At 33.5% G+C, this 20,642-nt stretch overlaps 1 protein-coding gene across 1 annotated transcript in view; it reads left to right on the top strand.

Moving 5' to 3' along the window:
- Positions 1-20,117, top strand: part of E23 (ABC transporter G family member E23) — a 139,048-nt gene extending 118,931 nt beyond the window's left edge. Inside the window, exons 3-11 of the mRNA XM_089643191.1 lie at positions 5,176-5,365; positions 9,110-9,246; positions 10,790-10,908; positions 11,723-11,863; positions 14,572-14,684; positions 14,823-15,030; positions 15,420-15,734; positions 16,492-16,606; positions 16,796-20,117. Of these exons, the coding sequence (XP_089499317.1) occupies positions 5,176-5,365; positions 9,110-9,246; positions 10,790-10,908; positions 11,723-11,863; positions 14,572-14,684; positions 14,823-15,030; positions 15,420-15,734; positions 16,492-16,606; positions 16,796-16,970 (1,513 nt within the window). The 3' untranslated portion in view covers positions 16,971-20,117. The remainder of the gene's footprint in view (positions 1-5,175; positions 5,366-9,109; positions 9,247-10,789; positions 10,909-11,722; positions 11,864-14,571; positions 14,685-14,822; positions 15,031-15,419; positions 15,735-16,491; positions 16,607-16,795) is intronic.
- The last annotated feature ends 525 nt before the right edge of the window (positions 20,118-20,642 follow it).

Here is a 20,642-nt window from a genome sequence, read left to right as displayed (position 1 = left end):
CACTTTGATTCATTCGCCGAAATTTAATTCGAAATAAATTAGCTTTAACAAGTTGGCAGACAATGCCAAATGTTCAATTTATTTCAGTGCCAATTGAGCGATCCTGTTGCAAATTATCAGCTAGAAAAAGCGAAGAGATTCTATTTTGCAGATAGGTACCAAATCAAATGGACCACTCAGATCTGTGATTGATAAGACAGAACTTGAGACTCACGAACACTGTCGTGTTGGATGGCGCCAGACTAAAAAAATCGATCTCTAAATTACTAATGGTATCAATTAATGCACAAATATGATCATTATCATCAAAAATGGCATAATATTGAAAAACAAAAATATATTGTTGATGAAAAACCCCTGTAACCTGTAACACAGCGTCTATAGTCATGGTTTATTATAAACCTTTATAAATGTGACTTTTTTTGGAGGTTGTGTAGTTTTGTGGTGCATTCTCGTGATGTTAAATGTAAAGCTTCGAGAGAAAGCTTCCCAGCAGTGGATAGAGAAAAAATAATTCGAATTTATTTATTTATTTACGGAACAAGTACCTTTAATACAAAATGAAATATTTTTTCACAAAACAATTATGGAGTGTAAACACACTTATATGAAAACCAAATTACACATCTGCCCTGATGATGGACACTGCAATGCTGTCCAAAACGTTGGCTAAAGAAGGAGGTAGCGCAACACGGCATAGTACCCCATAAACAAATCACTATAATACTTTTGGCCGTGAAAAATTTCAAATCATACCAAATTTTAAACTCAAATTTACAATCAGGCAATAGGAAACATAATGTTAACTAATAACTATTTTCAAAAAATATGTAAAATGCTTTTTTGTAATTTATTTCTTTCGGTGCTATTAATATCTGCTCATTTTTTTTACTTACTTTCTGCATATTGTTTACCTTAGCTGTGTTGGGAGTTTTTAAACGAATTGGTATTGTCATAATTTTTCGGGTGAAAAATATTTTTAGCTCGTGTGACTCTAGGAACATGAAATAAAATCAATTGTAATAATGCTATTTTATCAATGCTATTGTTAAAATAAGGATTAATTATTTTAAAAATAAAAATGTTAGCAGCTATCAATCTTCTATCGGACAGCTTTATTTATTTTTCATTACACAGTTACAAAATACTAATTCAACTAGAGCAAAAATATGGTTAAGGTTTCATGAAATGTATGTGTAAAAAATCAAATTTTGGAAAATGTCAATTTTGAAAATATTTAGTTTTGGATAATTTCAAGTTTGGGAAATTTCGATATTTGTAAAATTTCAATTTTGGACAATTTCTATTTTGGAAAATTTCAATTTGATGTATAATTTTGTAAAATAAAATTTTGGCTTTTTCAATTTTGGACTTTTGAAAATTAAAATTATGATAATTTTCAAATTATGAAAATTCCATATTTGGAAAATTTTAATTTTTTCGAAAAATTCAATTTTCAAAAACACAATTTCAAATAAATACACATATTAATTTCACACATTGGAATACATTATAAAACCACGTGGATGGATATTTAAAAATTATTTTTCAATTAAATTACATATTTTTATAGTTTCAATCAAAAGACAAAACGAGAAATTAATAAGTTATAGGATACTAAGCTTTTCTTTTCTTTTTTTTAACAAAAAATAACCGAACACCAAAAAGAATTCCATTACATTGCAATGAGAACCATTCGAGTCGATGAAATTGTTATCTTTGTGTTCTGATACTATAAGCCTGTAACTGATTCTTATAACATTCGTGGCCGATTTAGATTTGCTCTCTCAAGTGGAAACCGAGTGCATCCTGCGTAATGAAATAATAAAATGCATCTCGGCGCATCAAAAGTGCAATGCGCCAGACTCAATAGATGATGATGATGCAGCATTATCTCATTGAGTTTAATAGGTGGTAATGGGACGAATATCTCCAGCCATCCACCTGGGTACCGACCCAGGGGGCTGTAAATATAGCCATGACACGAGATGCACCTCAATGCACTGCCCTGTGTTGCACATGTGCTCGTTGCACCCGTCCGCTCTCAGCTCTCATCTCCAACCGGCTCAGTGACCTTATAAAGTTCGCTGTGTGGGTTAAAGAAATAAGTAGAAACTAAGATTATTGCAGAAACTAGAAATATCATATGTTTAGAACGCACTGATAATATTAGTGACCGTACGGAGAAAAATGAGTATTGTTAATTTATGAAGAATCTATTGTTGAATAATACTAATAAATTTAATGGAAACATGAAAGAGAACAAGACACAAAACGATAAAAAGATAACTGTCACAACTAGGAATCGAACCCAGGATCACTTGTTTTATTGGGACAGGCGTCTTAAACCTATAATAATAAAGATATAATAATAAGATATTGTGAAATTATCTTATTAATATATTTTTATATCTATCTATCTTTATCTTTTATATTTCGTTATTTTTTCTATGTCTTGTTCTGTTTCATGTTTGGTTTAGATTTATTAGTATAATCTTCTTCTTCAATTATATATTACATTGATGGGTATAACCTTCAAAATAAGTTAAAGAAAATTTGTTCCTGAATATTAAGAATATCTTCATATGTGTTCATAAAAATCGTAATATTTTCACATTTGTCATTATATATTATTAAGGAAAAGCAGGTGCATGAACACTTGTTCCTTTTTTTATTTATTATTTCTTGCTAGAGCAATCCCGATAAGTAACAAAACTCATTGTAGGACGAGAGGAACTTACAAGACATAGATGGGGGTTAGTAGATACAATTTTACATTGGTATTTTGATATCAAAATTATAAGTTTCACATATGAAACAGTACAAAAATAGAAAATTATCATAAATTTCACATACAAAACAGAACACAAATAGAAGAAAGGAGGTAAAGTAGAACAAACAAAAAAAAGAAAGAGACACAAAAGCACAAAACCAAGTTAGGAATTTAGAAGAAGGTACTCACCCAATAATATATTGTTAAAAATATAGGTTATGGTCGATTACATATCCTACAGGGGATAGAAAAGGAGAGAAAGAAACAAAACAAAGTACAACACGACAAGAATTACGTGTTTTCGTTTCTATGTTAGGAAATTACTAAAAGTTTATCAGGAAACGGCCTGAATTCCTGTTTTTAACCAGATTACCAATAATTTGAAGAGATTCTAAATAAATTAACAATACTCATTATTCTCCGTGCGGATAACTCATCAAAATGACAATTCAACACACCTTTAAAAAGTGATATAGTACTGAAAAGTGAAAACTTGGTTAAATCGGTTATGAAGGTTAGGTTTGTTTTTATAGTATTTTTTAAAGATGTGTTGAATTGTCACTGTGTTGAGTTATCATGGAACCGTTTCGTCTAAGATTCTAAATTTCCAAGTATTCCAGTCTTCACATTATTATTTACTGTCAGCAGGACACAATATTTTAATTACCCCGGAACATGTAAAAAATATTTTTTTTTCATTAAATCATTTGGTGCACAGTACAACTTTCATGTCTTCTGATTTTATGTGTACACAGCATATTTTATAGCATATTTGCAAACTTTACAACCGCCGTCCATATTATTTCCCGGTAAAATGTAATAGTTCCACTAACCTTAGTTAACTTTTGCTTCACAAACGTATTACTTTCGTTATTTACGAAGAAATGCACTTTTATGCCCCTCGAGACTTGAGAAGGAAAATCGAAAGGAATACCTAAGATCTGGTTTTGGATCCATTTCAAAACAATTATGTTTTTATTTGCTTATTTTTTTTTAATTGTTACCCTTTGTGCTATGCATAAAATTTTTTTGTCTTAAACATTAGTTTACCAAAAAAATAATAATTATGTTTTTCTTCAAATTCGAAGTTCCTTTCTTGTGAGAAGATACGTTAGTTTATTCTAAGGGCTTGTGCAAACTATAACTCATCTCCTTAATGTCAACAGCAAATATCTTGTTTGTATAAATTATATGTTTAGTGGTCGTGTCTTCTTTTTAATGAGGAAAACGAGTAATTTGGTTGACATCGAGTCACGGTGCCAAATACCTGACCCATGGCCCAAGAAAAGCACACTACAGTAAGAAGATAACGGATTAATTTGCGGACTCCTTTTCATCGGTTTTTGCTAATCATCTTCCAAAACCAACATCATATCTGATCCTTCTAACAATTCAGATATAACCTCAAATAATTTTGATGAAGAATTCACCTTTAAATACCTCTCGTCTATCGACACCAATAAAGGACCGGGGTTAGACTAACTAACAAAACTAGTAAATATATCTGTCGTCCGGTGCAATTTACAAAAAGTCCTCCAACAACGCCCACATTTAAAAAAAGTTGTCAAACACGTCGTCAAAAAATATCGGCCCATCTCTCGACCACCAATCCAAGTAAAGTTTTTGAAAAAAATCTTTTATGATCACTAATGATCAGTAATACCCGACTATACAAACTAAAATGGACGAAAGGGAGCAGGTCAATACGATGTACAATGTACACAGACTTCTCAAAAGCCTTCCATTCTGATAAATGAGCGCGTTCGACTACACGGGGACCTGCTTAGATGGATTTTGTGATATACATATTAGTAACTGTATTAGTAATCGTAATCAATATCATTTTTTTAAGTTTATCAACATAACATCGGGCGTTCCACAGGGTTTTCGTAGCAGTGTTTATAAATTATTGTTTTGTAACTGTTATTGAAGATTTTTCTCCGTTACCGAAGATTTTGTTCCAGCTATTGATGGTTTTGTTCTTGTTACTGATTATATGGTACCTACTATTAATTATTTATTTTAATTTTACTATTAAAAATACTAATTTCGGTTGTGACTCCGCATTGTGTATCTATCTGTAGCTCCCGTTCAACGAATTCTAGAACTCGGGTTTGCTTTTTTCTAAAAGTGTTCGAAGATCTCAGACAAGCGATAAAGTACCTACATGTAATATAATATTTTAACAGAAAGTTATTTTAATTGCCATCATCAAAAATTAAACTGATTTGTCGATAATTCAGACTATCCATGATTTATCACGGGTCCGTGTTAGTTGTTTCTAAAATTGGTTGTTTTGTTCCAATTGCTGGTTGTCTGTTTCAAACATAGATTTTTATGTTCCAGTTGTATCAGATTGTTGTGTCCCTGTTAATAATCGATTTTTTTTATTATTGTTGCAGGTTACCAGAGCACCTGACAGCCGAGGACCGTCGGGTGCACGTGGAGCACATCATCAGGGTGTTGGAGTTGGGGTCCTGCGCGGAGACCAGGGTGGGAGACGGGGTGAGGAGGGGCCTGTCTGGCGGGGAGAAGAAGAGAGCCAACATCGCCTGCGAGCTGCTCACTGACCCGGCGCTCATGCTGCTAGACGTAAATATTATTTTAATTAAATAGTACTGATTAATGGAAATAGATTTTTTGCGATTCTTTGCATTCACCACATTAAAGATAAAGATACGCCTCTTGGATTTAAGACAGAGATGAACAGTTTCTCAACTAAACTATTCAGCATATTTCAGGTTTTGCTTTAGGTACGTACTCATTTAATTTATTTTATAATTTTAGGGAAATATCAGCCAATTTAGTGCAACTTTTACTAGTAAACTAAAACATATATATTCAATGTCAATTCGAGTGGGAATTCCAATACTACTAGGATTAAAGTAATTAAATTCAGTATTACTATTTTCTGCTTGATTATTTTCGACAGAACGGGTTTCGACCTGTCATAGATTGAAGCCATTCTGTTAATATATCATATTTATGAAGAGTTATTAATTATTATAATTTTTGGATATAAATTAACATACAGCGCCGTTTTCGTGGGAAAATAATCTCAAGGGCATTTTACAATTTAATTTATTAACTTTTAACTTGGGTATCATTTATAACTAATAACTTACAGCTATTATTACTAGTGACTTGCGTATAAGATTTATAACTAGAGACATACAACTAAGTTTTATAACTATTAATTTACATTAGGTACATAATAACTCGCAACATTAATAAATTTGACACGGTCAGCCTATCTAATGAAAAAGGGGAAATTCAATTGATAGTGATAAGAACGTAGATGGGTAACTCTTGTTAAAAAAGTGCATTATAAAAGATGTTTTAATTTTTTATTTTATGCTTGTAGATATTAAAGTGCTAGGTATCAAATATTTATATAAAGGTATTTTTAAGTAAGTACTTGAATGTTGAAACAGTTGTTATGATAAAATGATTACCTACATAACAAATGAGATCACATTTTAGGGGCAACGGATTGGTTGTTATTCGTTATCAGATCAAATTGGTCAGTTGATGATCTCTTGCAGCGATTGTTGTCAACTAACCATCGCACTTTGCGACCCTTTTCAGGTCCAATTGAGCCCAAAGAGACAGACGAGGAGATTGGTCCTGGGCTTATTACTTAATAAGATGGCTGCATATGTTTATTGTGCAATGAAGTTGAAATTGAACCCTTTATATAATAATGCGGACTTAATACGGAAGATTGGGGCTGGTTTTGTCATTTGCCGTTGAGTAACCACTGACGTTTTATTATTTTGGTTGTGGTCATGGGATATGACAGTTTATGCAATAAACTCTACTGTCTTCAAATTTAATACATGCAAATTGTGACTGCAATTTTTTATTACTAAATTATTATAATGTAAACTGAGAGAGCAGTTTTATACAGTCATCTGTATAAATGAAAATGTAAATATTCGTTAGTTCAAAATCTTAAATCTTCTAAAGTTCTTTTCTTCACCGAAGAAATTTTGACAAAACATTGCATTCGAATACGCGTGTGTTTTTATATACCTATATTATACATATAGATGTTGTACGTGAAAGCAACAGGCACTATTGTTTCTCTATCTAAACAGACAGACTGCGCCACAGCAACGCGTGACAGGATTCAGCTAGTACAACAATAATGAGAAACATCAACATTATTGGGATAATTCTAGGAAGAATACGGAAGAATTGATTAGAAGCACGCAATATTTACTATTCACGAGGTGCATTTACGATCGATCGAACATGAACACTTTCTGATGGTATAAAAAGCAGCCGGGACAATGCGGAACTGGTCACGAATGCGGGTGAACCAGTAAGCCAGAAATTCATAGATCCAAATACCCATATTCTCATATATATAGATAAGTAGGGTCGAGAAACCTTGAAAATTACGGCCGATGTAAATAATAATTATCTATTTAAAATGTAAATGTCCCGGCAACCGCGTGCAGTGACTAGCGCGGAGCGGAGACATAAATTGTGTCTGGGTTGCTATAAAAGATTGTGCTATTTATTCACTTGCATGGACTTTATCTTGGCACTTAAAAACGTTGTCGAATAATAAATTTTAAAAATTTATGAAATTATTTCCATTCATCGATTTCTCAAGAAAAGAGACGTGTCTTAGAGCTCGCGGGAAATATAAATAAAGGTTGTCACATTAATTAGTATCCACTTATTTATTCGTTTATTTCCCGGGATTTGATAAAACTTTCTGATGATATTTCTACGATTTTTATTTCTATTTTTTCACAACCCATGAGGGCACAAAATCGTTGCTGTCTTTCCCATAAAAATCTTTCAGACGTCTCGAATTTCGAAAGAATTTTTATTAATCTTGTCTTCACGCTTAATACGAAAAAATTATAGACAGCACTTGGTTTCAACTTAATTGTAAAATGTAATAATGGTAAAAGATGCATTAAAGTTCTATTTTTTCTCAATTAAAGTTAAGTTTGAAGGTTAGGAAATACGCACAAATTAATAAAATAAACCTAAACTAAACCCCAAAAACCTATATTGTGCGTGTTTACTTAAACCCACGAATTAAATAGTTGTCTCTATTCGATATTTAAGTTGAAATTAAATTCCTTTGCATGCAGCGGAATTTGACAAGTTTACCGAATTTTTGATATTTCGAAACGTTCTTCGATCGATCACTTCGGAATGAATAATCTGTGTTGCGGGCTTGTTAGTACGACGATGAGACTTACTTGTTTTGCCATATAGTTATAGAGATTTTAAAAAAAAATTATATTAATCTAAATGTAAAAAAACGAATGATGCTCAGGTAGGTAACAGATTTGTAAATATGCAGATGCGCGCCTCATCCAGTACGCAGAAAATATTTTTAAACCACTAGAATCGATTCTTAGGCTAGTTTTTTGTTCTTTTATTACTTAAATTTAAACTAAGAACCTACTTTACACAAAAGGTTCTTAGGTTTTTGGTTTGTTTTTTTTATAGAAGAAATTAATCAAATAACCCACTTTTGATGTGTCAAATCGTAAGAAAACTGTCTCATAGTGAACATTTGGCGCCGAGAATAGTGCTAGTGTTGTTATTAATGATAGTATTGCTAATTTATTAAGAATCTCTTCAAATTATTCGTAATCCGATTAAAAACGGGAGAACAGGCCCTTAAATAATGAATTGATAGATTTCCTGTTAAACTTTTAGTAAAAGAGAAATGTATTATGTTCAGAAAAATCATAATATTTTCGCATTTCGTCATTATATATTATCATGGCAAATTCTGGTGCATGAACACGTGTTCCGATATATTAGGATTTTACTAAAAGTTTATCAGGAAATGGAATGAAATTGTTATTTCTCGTTGTAATTAACTGATACGAAGTGCAGTTCTTTTTTTACAAACATGAACACCGAACGCTTGAATTGTTTTGACAATCTTGTTTCCCTTTTTAAAAAATGGGTAACCAGAACTTGTAATTGTATTTTAGGCATACCGCTGTTGGCCTCGTTGTAGTACCTAATAATAATATTGGACAATTTTTATAGCGCCGCTTTTGTGAGTTATCACCTCAGGGGCGCTTTACAGTTGATGCAGGTATTACAAAAATTAAAAATATTACCAAAATAAAGTAAAGTAAAATGAAGAACAGGAACAGGTGACATGAAGATAGAAGATGGAGACTCTGCAGCAAGAATCCTAGGTGGTGAAGAACTCCATTTGTCTCATAAGCGACGAATGTAACAGAATTATTGGTTATAAGAGTTACAATGGAGCTCTCAGTGGCAGAACTAACATATCAACTGTATGATGTTAAATATTAAAATGGCATATTATTTTTTTATCAGGAACCCACGTCAGGACTCGACTCGGCAGCTGCCTTCTCTCTGGTGTCCAGTTTGAGGAACTACGCGGCCCGGGAGAGGAAAACCATTATTCTCACAGTGCACCAGCCCTCCAGTCAGATTTTCCACATGTTTGACTCGTAAGTATTCACTTACTTTCATGATAAGTTAAGAGAAGATCGATATCATTTTTTTACGACGCCATATTGTGGCCATGGTACGCACTTCAAAAAGGCTGAAGAGTTGTGTGCATGCCCTAAGACAATGTATTCTATATATATTTAAAAAAATATATAATGTTGACGAATCACTTTTTGGCATCATTTTAATTCAATGAAAATAATTAAGTTTGTTTAAAGTACTGTTTTAATAAAACTAATTCTATGTACATACAATACGTGTCGGAACCAAAAGTTCCTACAACAGGATACAACGTATGTACACTGAAAGTAAGACATATACTAAAACAAAAATATCGTAAATAAGAATTTGTTAGGCATTACTGTAAAAATAATTATATAATTTAAATAAAAAATATTTATTGTTTTTATAACACTGATTATTTTTTTATTGAAATTTTTTTTCCATTAATTTGTGAATATGTCATAATCGTCTTACATAGATAAGCTTATTTCAATGTTTTGAAGGTCAAGTGTGCAAAATTTCAACAATCTCGGAAAAAACTGTACATTTTATTGTATTTAAATCAATTCCACGCTGCCCGCCACAGACACTCAACTTAAAATAAATAGATACAGATAGATATATAAGATAGATGACAGTTTATTCAAAACATTCGTTTGAATTGAGAAATAAGGCGTCATGTCTTACTGATTCAAAAGTTCCATGATGGAAATAACTGATAAAATAAATAAGGCGTCATGTCTTACTGATTCAAAAGTTCCATGATGGAAATAACTGATAAAATAAATAAGGCGTCATGTTTTACTGATTCAAAAGCTCCATGATGGAAATAACTGATAAAATAAATAAGGCGTCATGTTTTACTGATTCAAAAGCTCCATGATGGAAATAACTGATAAAATAAATAAGGCGTCATGTCTTACTAATTCAAAAGTTCCATGATGGAAATAACTGATAAAATAAATAAGGCGTCATGTTTTACTGATTCAAAAGCTCCATGATGGAAATAACTGATAAAATAAATAAGGCGTCATGTCTTACTAATTCAAAAGTTCCATGATGGAAATAACTGATAAAATAAATAAGGCGTCATGTTTTACTGATTCAAAAGCTCCATGATGGAAATAACTGATAAAATAAATAAGGCGTCATGTTTTACTGATCCAAAAGCTCCATGATGGAAATAACTGATAAAATAAATAAGGCGTCATGTTTTACTGATTCAAAAGCTCCATGATGGAAATAACTGATAAAATAAATAAGGCGTCATGTTTTACTGATTCAAAAGCTCCATGATGGAAATAACTGATAAAATAAATAAGGCGTCATGTTTTACTGATTCAAAAGTTCCATGATGGAAATAACTGATAAAATAAATAAGGCGTCATGTTTTACTGATTCAAAAGTTCCATAATGGAAATAACTGATAAAATAAATGGAAATATTAGAACATCAAAAAGATAGAATATTGATCTAGAAATTTTTCGATTTTTATTTTTAATCTTTTGATTTTTTATTTATGTTTTGCTTCTATTATAGCCTTCTTTTGCTGTGCAACGGTCAAACTGCCTACTTCGGTGACGTGAATAAAGTAGTCGATTTCTTCAGTGGATTGGGCCTGCAGATGTTACCTCATTACAACCCTGCAGATTTCATACGTAAGTCCACCATACATTTATTTACCTTGTCTTGTCAAAAATCTTGCGAAAAACTTATAACCAATGAAAGATATTATGAAGTAAATTAAATATTAAAAAAATCATTTAATTTCTATCTAATTGGCAAACATGAAAATATGATGTCCTTAATTAAGTTTATATAGTACTAAGTGACATGAGTGGTTAAAATTATTTTAATGATATTCCCAAATTTTCTCAAAAACTTTCGATTTATTTTTGCACAAATACATTCAAACATGTCTTCTCTAAAATGATTTACCTGTACCTACTTAGCTATTTTAATATTTTTTTCGAATTAAGGTTTTGTACTGGTCTGTTTATGGTCGTTTGAAATTTGAAACCAACTTTGCCAGAAGGATTTCTCCCCAGATCTATGGAGAAACAGATAGTATCAGGGAGAAAGGGAATTTTTTATCAAATGAAATGAAATCTATTGGCGTAAAATCTTATTATTATCATAAATATCGTTATTTATATTGAACAATATAGGAGTTTTTCGTATTTCTGGGGATATTTTTATTTCTTTGTGAGATTTTCTATTTTTTACTGGTAAACACTGTTGCTCACGAGATGTACCATTTTATTCTAAATAATTTATGGTATTTACTTCTAAACAAGTCAATAATAACCAGAATTATGCTACAAATCTTCATAAATAATAAATAAGTAAGTAGGATTAATTGAGGCCTTAATCAGGTGAAGATTATTATTGAAGGTTATTTCAGTCAGTAATAGAGAAACACCCATATAAAAACACTCAATCTAATTGGTTTATTTCAACAATTGATTGCAGTGGAGCAAGTAAAGAGTTCCTCGGAGGTGCGCGACCGCCTGGTGGCCGCCACTGCCTCAGACAACCATACCGACCACCTGTTGGACCAGCACCATCACCATCTGCTGCACCACCCCTGCAAAGACGACTTGTCATCACCCTGTAAGTCACACGACTCTTTTATATTGACAAATATCACCCCTGCGAAAGACCTCCACAAAGAGTTGAATTGTTGTTTAACGTGTCTCTCCTTTCTACAATACAATTTGATTCCGAGAAGTCAGGATTCTTTTTCCGTGGTCTGATTATTGATCTTAAATCATTGTGTTACCCTCTTGGCAGAGGCGGATTTGCAGTCTTGGCCGCCCTAGGCCCCAGACCATGTAGCCGCCCCTTTCTCAGTACCCATCATATTGACCACGAGTATCCAAACTTTTCAGTAAGTTCCTAGGGTCGAAACCGTTTTAATTTTCCTGCCATTATCATTCATGGTTCATGGGGTGAGATTTGTCCAGGTCTTGGCGTCTCTGCATCCCACGCATATTATAGCTTTGTGTGTGAACACGCTATTATGCATAACAATACCTAACGCGGTTCAGTCACTAGCGCAACTGAATCACGGTAGGGATTGGAAATACGTGTGGCGAGGGCGGCTGCGGGGCGTGGGGGCGCGCTGTGTGCTGTGTGTGAACACGCTCTTGCATATCGCTATTTCCTACGTAGAATATTTAGGTACTTAGGAAGTAATTTCTTGTTATCATCTGTGACTTTTTTGTCACGATTGGCCGCCCCTAATATCTGGCCGCCCTAGGCCCGGGCCTACATAGGCCTAAGGGCAAATCCGCCTCTGCCTCTTGGTCATAATTAGATATAGGATTATATTATGCACCATCAACCCCAAAATATGCACTAACACTGCCTAACTAAGCGGTCATTCACCCTATTCCCGAGAAAGGTGACCGCTCTAACCCGGCCAACTACCGCCCCATAGCGATCACATCAGTTCTATCCAAAGTGATGGAACGTGTGATCAACGACAAACTGCTCACATACCTCAAGAAGAACAAAATTATCAACGACCGTCAATACCTACGGATTCCGGCGGAACCGCTCGTGCGGTGATCTTCTCGCGTATGTTACGCATGTTTGGGGGCGGTGCCTGGAACGTCTTAACGGACTAACGGACTTGTCAACAAATTGCCTTCTTACGGACTTCCCGCATCCCTGTGTACGTGGATTGCAGACTTTTTAAGGGATAGGTCGATTCAGGCGGTTGCTGACGGTTTCACCTCTTCCTCGCACTCCATAAATGCTGGCGTCCCACAGGGATCGGTTCTGTCTCCGACTTTGTTTTTGTTGCACATCAATGACCTTTTGACATGTGCACCGATTCATTGTTACGCGGATGACAGTACAGTTCATGATAGCTTTTTGTTTGACAAGCCCCCAAAGGGCACACAAACTCCAACGGCTCGGAGGGCTTTGAAGCAGAGAATGGACGGTTATCTCGAGAGTATTTCCTCTTGGGGTAAAAATAATCTCGTCGAATTTAATGTTACAAAGACCCAATCCTGTCTGATTACGTCTAAAAGGGATCCAAATGATAATCTAGTCTCCTTCAACGAAGCAATCTTCCGAACAGGCTTTCCATTGATATGCTTGGTGTAACTATAAGTGACCAGCTCAGGTACGGGGGCTCCATCGAAGCCAGAGTAAAGTTAGCCTCTCAGAAGCTGGGCGTACTGTACAGGGCCCGCAGATACTTTAATAGTACACAACTGCTGACCCTGTACAAATCGCAAGTGCGCCCTACTGTCGAATTTGGCAGCCATCTCTGGTCCGGAGCCCCTAAATACCTGAAAAAAACCCTTGACTCTGTGCAAAAACGGGCGGTCCGTTTGATAGATTCCCCAATCTTAACAAACGGACTGCAATCTTTAGAGCACAGGCGTCAGGTAGGTATGCTGTCCTTGTTCTATCGGTATTACAATGGAAGATGCTCTGAGGAACTAGCGTCATTGATCCCTTCGGCACCGGTGCGTAGTCGGGATACACGCCAAACGCGCGCTTAACATTTGTACACGGTTGACATTTGTCACATGAGAACGGGTCGCTTCTACGATTCGTTCTTAAGTTTAACAGCTCGGCTGTGGAACGAACTGCCGGCCTCTGTGTTTCCTCCCTCCTACAACATGGGACTCTTCAAGACCCATGTTCACTCCTTCCTCTCCACAAAAAGACCCTCCACACAGCATCCCCAAAGATGACATAGGCCCTGAGGGAAATTATTTTCTTCAAGGCCTCCTGTGTGGAGTTAATATAAAAAAAAAAAAATAACTAAAATTCAAAAAAATAACGACCATTTCTAATTTGAACAGGTCACATTTTGAGGGGAAAATTCCCGGGTAAATTGGCCTAACTTCGGAGGGTGATCCTAAATAATTTTAGAAGTAAAATAGATTTATAACTTTATTAGAAATTCCATTGTTTTAAGGTAGGTTTTAGGTTAAAAAGTTGAATTATGGGAAAATAAATATTCTTCGATGGAAAAATATTTTTGTATGGGAAAATAAACATTGGAATTTCGAAAAAGTTGTTCTTCTTTTTTACTTCTACCTTCATGCAGAATCACCTCCCGAAGTTAGCGCACTTTACCCCGGACACCGTGTATTTATTAAGCACCAACAAAAAAGGTTCAAATATGTATTAACGTGTGCTCAAATAAAAATCCGCGTAAGCAAATGGATATAACCCAATATCTAAGCTTAATCTTTGGTGTTCTGCCGTCTCACATGGTGTAATAATGTAAGGTTTAAAAAGAGTTAGTTTTTTTTGGTACTAATTTATGTTTTGTTTATTTGTCTTTGCAGCAGACGCCCCCCTCGTATGGCTGGAAACAGGATCTCATGCCAGTTCAGCCACCGACTACGACCATGATCCCCTCCCCTCACCATACGCCACCAGTTTCTTCACTCAGTTTAAGGTACAATAACAACATGTTTTACTTTCTCAGTTAACCTTAAAATTGACTCAATGGAATGGAAGAGTTTTGTCTGTCACAAATTCCCCAGTTCCACAAAAGATATAATATCTTTCTTAATATTGTGTATTCCCTTTCCAGGTTCTAAGTTCCAGAAACTTCAGAGAATCTCGGCCCAGGATGCTCTCCTGGCTGAACTGGATGCAGACCGGAGGGCTGGCCCTGATGGCCGGAGCGCTCTGGTTCCGACTCCCTCGTGAGGAGGCCTCCCTCCACGACCTGCAGGGCTGGATGTTCTTCTCCCAGACCTATTGGATGCTGTTTGCGCTATTTGGGGCATTGAGCAGCTGTGAGTAATCTATATTTTATGTAAGATTATATATGGGATCCGGTAAAGCAGGATGCCAAATACCTTGCTAGGCTCACTTAGCATTAAAAAAAGTGATCTCTAAATGCCTAATGATGAAATGGGACATTTTGATTCCAAACTTATGATAGAATTTAGTTTAATTATATCATTCATTTCAAGAAAACTGATGCAATATATGTAACATTAGAGAGAAGTGTCAATTTCTCTTGAAATTAAAATTAATTTGATATGTAATCTCTGGTTTCCTATGTCCTCTTAGAACTGGTTAATTCCCAGTAAAAATTAATTTTAAAAGGTATGAACTAGAAAATTATTCAGGATAAGCTTTAAAATATAAATAAAACCTAATGAAGATTAATTTCTTTCAGTTCCCGCAGAACGTGAAGTAGTCACCAAAGAACGTCGAGCGGGAACATATCGCCTCTCGGCATATTACCTCGCAAAGATGGTGGGAGAGTTACCGCTGACTATAGCGCTGCCAGCTGCTTACCACGCGCTGAGTTACCCTTTACTGGCAGCTGGTACCCCATCTGCAGCTTTGTTCCTAGCCATGCTTGGGGCACTCCTATTGGCTGCCCTGGTCGCCCAATCAGCCGGCTTGTTTCTGGGAGCCATTTGCATGGATCTCAACCTTGCCATAACTGTCAGTGCACTCTACACGCTGGCAACCCAGTTGTTTGGAGGTAAATTAGAAAATTTATTATATTTAAACGTACATTAATTATGTAAATTTGATGAATGGACTTAATTTAATTACGCTGTCTGACAGAAGAACCATTTCAGACCTAATTTTATTATACAGAGTCATGAACAACCTTATTGACAGCCCTGCCATCGTTGCTGCTATTAAACTCTATGTACCGACAAGAAATACTAGACAAAATACAACATTCTTTTGCGACACATATAAAACCAACTATCAGTCAAACTCACTTACCAATAGGATGCATGATTTGGGCAACAAGTTTGGTGGTATTATAGATATATTCCATGATTCCCTTTATAATCTTAAATTCAAATTAAACCAACACTTTGTGGAATCATACAAATTATTGTAATAGATTTAACGATTAGATATGTTATTGTAATGTTTTATATTATATTTTGTTCTTTGTTATTGTTAAATATTATGTTGTTTAAAATGTTTCTTTACGCCATATTCTTCAAAAACTACTTGTATATTTTTTTAAAATTCTTCACTTTTATAACTCTTAGTATAAATTCTAACTCGATAACTTATGTAAAACTTATTTATAATCTATGTAAAAGCCCCTATGGGCGTATAACAACAACAATAAACAATAAACAACAATATTCCCTCTTGAAAAGTGACATGTTTATGATTTGCATTATTAATTGGAACATGCTGAAATACCTTTGTTTCTATTCACTCCACTCATAATAATATTTTGCACATGGTTATATACATTCTGTTTTTAGGATATCTGGCAACACGGTTTCCATGGTGGCTGCAGTGGGTGCGATATACTTCAATGATTCATTACGCATACCAAAATATGCAAATCTTGGAGTTTGAAATGGGAGAACCAATTACGTAAGTATTCTTAAAAAGTGTTTATTTTTGTTCCTGAAATTTGTTTTCCCGCCAATAATTCATCTGTCGAAATCAACACCTTTGCTCTGGTCCATTAATCTTTCAAATTGGAACACTTTCAAATACAAAGCAAAAATATTATCAGAAAGTACCTAACCTAATTTCTTTATCGACTGTTTATTTTTTCAGCTGTGCCACTCCATCTCAGTTTCCGGGTTGTGTGAATGGGACCTATGTTCCGCCACAAGAAATTCTGGATGCAGGAGGATGTGCCACTCCGCTTTGGCTGAACTCCACGGCTTTGGTTTTTTTCCTGTTTGCCTTCCGGCTAGCGGGATACATTGTCTTAAGATGTCGCCATTGATTTCTACACCGATCGATGGTATTACTGACAACGTTTAATAAAGTTGAACCATGTATTATTTTTTTTAGCATTTTATATGGCTCGTATGCATTTACAACTCAGCTTTTATTATAATTATAGAACACCGCATCTCATGTAAATTTTTAAATATATTTTCCTAATCGATAGACTTTAGTTTAATGTAACCATGCCTCTTTTAAGTGATAGACAATATTTTAAATTATAAATAATGTTAAGACGTTTTGTAATGCTGAGAATATGACTTACTTGATAAAGTGATGATAAAGTTCTAGTTCAAATGTTAATACATTTTACTTAAATATATATGGAAATGGAAATGGACATTTTTTAGAAAGCATAAACAGGGAGAATTTGTAATTGAAACCATAAACAATATCTGTTACGAGAGTGACAATGTAATAACAATTTGTGTTGTTTTCAACGGTGGAATGAAAGTACATAGTGTTGTGACAGTGAAGTTTTTTAAGAGAAAAATCAACAAATTGTGTTCATAAAATTAGGAAGTTATCCTGAAGTCATTGCAACTAAAAGTGAAGTCACCAAAGCTGCTGTGTTCAGAGCAATGATACCAATATTGCTTCAATTTACCAATATTATACTCAAGTTTGTTTTTGCATTTAGTGTGTTTGATTATTGATTATATCACAGAATTACCATAAAGTTGGATTTTACCAAATGCATTAATAATAATTCATACTGCAAAAGTGAAAATGTAATACTTAGAGAATTGTTTCAATATCAATCCTAAACTATGTTTATTGAACGTAAATAATAAGCCTAGTATTCACGGGTGAGCATGACCTCACAGGCCGAGCGATGTGCATTTCTGTAAGCTTGTCTGCCGGACAGATTTATCCACATGTACAGAAATGCTCCTGTGACATCATGCTCGGCCGAACATATCCGTATGTGAATACTAGTCTTTAGATATACAATTCATATTTATAAAACTTTATCTACCAGAATTCATTATAAGCTCCAACTAACTTTTGTTACGAAACATCTTTATGAAAAAAGTAAAATGTTTTTTCAGTGGTCTTGCTATATGACATAGTGTTAAAATTTGTATTACATACTTAGTAAAAAACTTGTAATTTAACAGCCATACTTTTCAAACAATGGGTTGCCTGATCTCCTGCAATAACAGGTAACAAAACATATTATTTTTGCTGCTATGAGGATATTATTTAAAAAAATAGTACCTAAGCATGTAGTCTAGCTGCCATAAATATTATTATGTAATTGAAGTGCCATTTTATAGCACATTGTTAAAATGAATGACAGCATATTTTAATTTCTTAATGTATGCATGTTTTCACTGTAAAAGGATAGTGAACATTTTAGAATAAATATATATATTCATGGTTTATAAACAACTCCATATAAGCAACAATTTAAGCAACTTCATTATGTTGCTGACCACTAACCATTACGAATCAAATCAAATCTTTTGCAATTTTAACGCTATGTCAACTGATGAAAAAACAGCTTATCAAAGAAAGTATTAATACTTATTTCATTATTATTAAGTAAATACATGTTCGAATTGTGCATCTAGAATCAGTTGAAGAATCACTTAATTTGCGTAATTAGTTGATATCAAGAGCTGAATCAATCAGGGCTTTTTTTCAAATATTTTGACCATTAAAGTGAGTCAAAAGACTGCTAGCGTTTATTGAAATTTAAAAAGAATGCTTTCATTGTAATAATTGAAAATTCTTCATTCTCAAAGAAAACTAAAAAATCGTTTTAACAAATTTTGATGCATTACCTATATGCCTGTTTATTGTTCATTTAAAAAATACACGGATGTATATAAAACTTTCAAAATTTTTTATTTCAAGATTCTTCCAATGAACTTTTGTTATCATCTACAGATCTCATTTAGAAAATTTGATTATAAGAAATAACCAATTGACTATGTTTATAATATGTAATTTATATTATATAACCACATTTTTGTGTATCATTTTCTTAATTATACCTTTAATATTTTATTACATTATGTAATGGGATAATTATGAAATTAGAAAATATGTTACTGAAATAGAAGATTTCACTTTGAAGAATCTGTGTATGAACTGAGATGAAATGATGATATTATGTAATGTGAGAAATAGAGCAAGTCAAGAAATAAGAGTGGAATGTATTACATTATAGGTAATATAGTCCGTGTTGACCAGTTCTGCCGTGGTATGCAAAAGAAGAATACTGTTTCTTGCTAGAAACCGTTTGATTATTTGTTTGTAACAGTAAAATCTACCTTTATAATTTACTATTCTTTCTGAGTAGGTACTCGCGCGGTTTTCTCTAGAAGCATAAAAGTATGCATGCAAAGGGTTTAATCATTATTTTGAAACTGAAAAATATGAAAGTTGCCGCATTTCATTCAATATTTTATACCATTTGAAAAATTATCATGTGAATGTGTTATCGCAGTATCTACCTACTTTTATCATACACAAATTATTATGTTGTCTTCTCCTAACTTTTCCATATTATTTAAACAATTATTGTTAGTTTAATTCTAAAGTAAGTACTTTGTAAGACATATTTAACTGTTATTGTATTAGTTTTGATAAGGCTGTGCTGTTTTGTAATAATTAACTAATATTATAAGATAATCTTTAGGATATGAAATACCTACATTAATATAACAATTTTGTACACTATTATATAATTTTGAAGTGCGATAAAAATTAATCATTTAGACCGTCTCATGGATAGATGATTGTGACATTCCAATATTCCGTGAAAAGGATGACACAAATTTTGCATTTTAGTCAATTCAATTATGGAATTATGGTTTGATGGAAATCAAATATTGAGGATTTGTTGAAAATTTGTGACTGGAAAACCTGCCTACTTATTTCTAGAAAATTAAGAATTTGATGATATTCTTTCAATATTTTTGGGCCATACTGTTCAGCCATAGTTGATGTTAGTCAAAACATTACAGATTTAAATCATTTTTCATTTGAATTTTGCGAGTACATTTTCAAACACTCGTTTAGCAATAATAAATTTATATTATGAATATGATTATTGTAAAACCAAACATCAATGTTTAATTTTTTTTGATATTTTCCTTGTGCCCAGATAGTTTTTTTTAATAAATTATATATCTAGTACATAATTATTATACATTTTATACAAGCATTTACATAAAATTATAAATTTTGGATGAGTTTTTACCAGTAGTTGTGAGTATGAGAATAAATGAATAATGATTCTGTTGAATAAAGAAGTCCAATATTGTTTATTTGTGTTTTATTATTAGGCATATTGGATCACTGATAGATAACTCATATGGGCTTAAATATAAGTAAACTACAATGAATAGGGGCAATAAACTAATGGCATCACTAGGGAGGGGTAATGACTAGGAACTACATTGGCGAAAGACTGGTGATGCCTAAATAACTACCTATACCTATCTTTAGAAAATTAAACTCTGGAAGAAGAAAACAAAGGGCAATTCTTGAGTGTATTGCTCGATTTAATTCTAAAGAAGATACATCGATTCATGGAGGACACCATCAAGTCTCATACTCAACTAACAAAACTGTTTTTTCTATGGTTCACTGCAGGGGAATGGATGAGTGGCAGTCCCTCATAGTCCAAAACACAAAGGCGTCGCACTGCAATACT

Source organism: Hesperophylax consimilis, chromosome 1 (genome assembly GCF_061612785.1).
Source record: "Hesperophylax consimilis isolate HC1 chromosome 1, BYU_Hcon_1.0, whole genome shotgun sequence".
Taxonomy (NCBI): Eukaryota; Metazoa; Arthropoda; class Insecta; order Trichoptera; family Limnephilidae; genus Hesperophylax; species Hesperophylax consimilis.
The sequence above is the reverse complement of the archived record's forward strand: the minus strand, read 5'-3'. Positions and strand labels throughout refer to the sequence as shown.